This window comes from Phanerochaete carnosa, assembly GCF_000300595.1.
Source record: "Phanerochaete carnosa HHB-10118-sp unplaced genomic scaffold PHACAscaffold_692, whole genome shotgun sequence".
Classification (NCBI taxonomy): domain Eukaryota; kingdom Fungi; phylum Basidiomycota; class Agaricomycetes; order Polyporales; family Phanerochaetaceae; genus Phanerochaete; species Phanerochaete carnosa.
Window position 1 is genome coordinate 1 of NW_006768319.1, and position 2,673 is coordinate 2,673.

The 2,673-nt window shown below is 49.4% G+C and overlaps 1 protein-coding gene across 1 annotated transcript; it reads right to left on the bottom strand.

Moving 5' to 3' along the window:
* Positions 1 to 558: 558 nt before the first annotated feature.
* Positions 559 to 2,619, bottom strand: PHACADRAFT_109089 (uncharacterized protein; the record flags this gene model as incomplete). Its single annotated transcript, XM_007403039.1, has 12 exons — positions 559 to 749; positions 801 to 905; positions 967 to 1,092; positions 1,151 to 1,217; positions 1,272 to 1,384; positions 1,434 to 1,470; positions 1,521 to 1,692; positions 1,752 to 1,921; positions 1,979 to 2,093; positions 2,151 to 2,263; positions 2,307 to 2,443; positions 2,502 to 2,619. Coding segments are annotated over 12 exons (1,464 nt in total), but the record flags the coding sequence as incomplete, so codon positions are not given.
* Between the last annotated feature and the right edge of the window lie 54 nt (positions 2,620 to 2,673).

Here is a 2,673-nt window from a genome sequence, read left to right on the forward strand (position 1 = left end):
ACGCGCCAGACAAAACGTACAACTCAAGCTGGTCAGACATTGAGAGACCAAAATCGCGAAGGGAAGCGGTTCCACCAACAGTGCTCGTCCAGGTGGGGCAGCCGCAACAGTGACAATGGTCTCGGCGCTGGTAGGGATATTGTGATTGTGAAGTATTCTGTATTTTTAAGCCGTATGTACTTGTCTCGTGGCAAATGCTCTCACATTGCTAAGGTGAATATAAAAGCTCACAGTGGCAAAGTCCGGATCCAGACCCTTGTACACAAACCCCTAAGTCCAACTCACGATCCAATTTCACTCGGGCTCGCACAACGCTGACTGCCGTTCGCTCGAGTCACAAACAAATGTAGAAAGAACTTCTCGCTTAGTGATCCAGCTTGCCCTTCAAGTACGCAGCAACTCAGTACTAAGCCCGCCAAATCTAAGTCGGCTGAACTTAGATCGGCGCGGTATAGTGTAGTTCTACAAGCTCTTCCCGTCCAGAACACTGTGGTATGATGAATAATTGAGCATGAACTGGGGCAGAAATAGGCACAGTAGGTACTGCATAGCGATCTGTCATTCTCTTCTCACCAGACGAATGGGCACGTCGCGTACTCCCAAGTTCATGTCCATATAGCCGCGCATCACTCGTCGTCTCCACTCTTCCCTAGTCTCACCTTTTTTCGTGATAATCCTCACCTTCCAGTGCCTGAGTAGTTTGGATAGGAAGCACACGCCTTCCGCGATTGCAAACCTACGGCCAATACCTGCAGAATATGATGTGTCAGAACTAGCCAAGACGAAGAACTAGCGCATACATGAACGAGAGCCAAATGAGAACGTTGTGAGGTCGTTATCATGAGCGTCGTACCACTGCTCCGGTTTGAACGCCTCAGGGTCTGGGAACAAGCGAGGGTTGTAGTCTGCAGATGGAAGTAAGGCATTAGGACATGCGTTCCACTTTCGGGCTGATGGGTGACGTACGCAGGCCAACCAAGTCTACCACAACACACGTATCACGCTTGAGAGGTAGAAGTCCGTCGTTGTTGGGTCCAACGTTGGATAACACCACATCCTCAGTAGTATCGCGTATCATCATCTGTACTGCAGCTGATATAAGAGTCAGCGGGCGTATTGTTGAGGTTATATAGGAGAGGAGTATCCTTACAGAACAAGCGAGATGCCTCCAAAAAGCATGAGCGAACCTTGGTCAAACGTGCCGAGTTCTCAAAAGTCTGTATAGAAACGTGAGACTCCGGATAGCTAAGCAATGATTTGGCAATACTAACAACGTCAGCGTCAGTAGGCATCACTTCCATGATTTCGCGATAAACCTCCTCTTGGAAATTTTCATAGAGACCGAGGAACCCAGTAGCTGCGTTAAGGGTTTTGGACGTGGTGTCTGCGATGTGTCAATAGCCTCCTCATACAAGAGTTCACATATGACGTACCATGACCCGCAAGGAGTAGAATGAATGTGTTTCCGATCTGAGAGAAAGCGTAAATCAGACCTAAGCAAACATGAGAATATCTCTCACTAGCTCAGAGTCGTCCATCATGAACTTGTCCTCTCCTTCATTGGACTTTATCATGAGCGTAAGAATGTCTTTGTGGTTGACGTGGCCAGAAGTCAAATCTCTGCGACGCTCATTGATCATTTCCCGCATGAACTGATTCATTGCGTCGACCGCCGTACTGAGATCCTGTACCCTGAAAGGTCATCAAAAACGTCAGCCAACACGACGCGGTAGAATCACTGGGACACACACCACTTGATGGGGAGACTGTATGCCCATTGAGGCAAAAGGATTCGTGCAATGTGGTGCTTCGAAATAATTTCCAAGGCCGTGGCAAAGGACATCCTACCCGGGGAGGACTCGCGGGCTGTCCAGCTTAGCGGATTACCAAAGCCGCAGGCCGATATGAGGATGAGAGCAAACTAACACCCAAGATTAAGTCAGAGAGAAGTTTAATGGTGGAGAAACGTAGAGCGCACCTTGTATGTGTAGCTGTTAATGGCAGGAATACCTACAGTCGACCTTTCTAACCATCCCTCTTCGGTCTCCATTTCATCGAACACCCGGGAAGTCTCTTCCCACACGGTGGCGTAACTGAGACAGCCAATTTGCAACGTGAATGCACGCAGATATTAGGCAGTGGCTACGTACGTTGCCGGGCAGAACGCAGGTGCGATGATTCGTATGTGCCTTTTCCAATCATCTCCATTGGCTGCGAACACGTTGGGACCCCATACTCTGCACGGTGCCATTAACTTATGGCTCTTAATAAAGCAACATGAAGGGCACCCACAAAGTAATCAACACTGTACTATATTCTTTGAAGAACTGGCCCTTGATCGAGACGACCTGTCGTGCTACCTCCAACGACGAGGTGTAAACTGTAGGTTGGCCAAATAAGTATGGTAGCGCTGATATGGTTTCCGTGCCGGCACGAGAGTAGACTAGGTATCGAGGTTAGTCATCTTTGGCTGAGTGTGAGTGTGTTGGAATCCTGGATACCTTGTTGGCGCCAGTGCCATTGCCAATTCAGCCCCGGGTTGAGCCAGCAGGTGGGTATAGCTGCACCGAATGGCGAGATGGGAGTAACCAAGGATCGGAGACCGGGGAGGTGTCCCAGGTCCTGACCACGTTCAGCAAAAGGATGGAAGAGACGCTCTGTGCTCACCCTCTT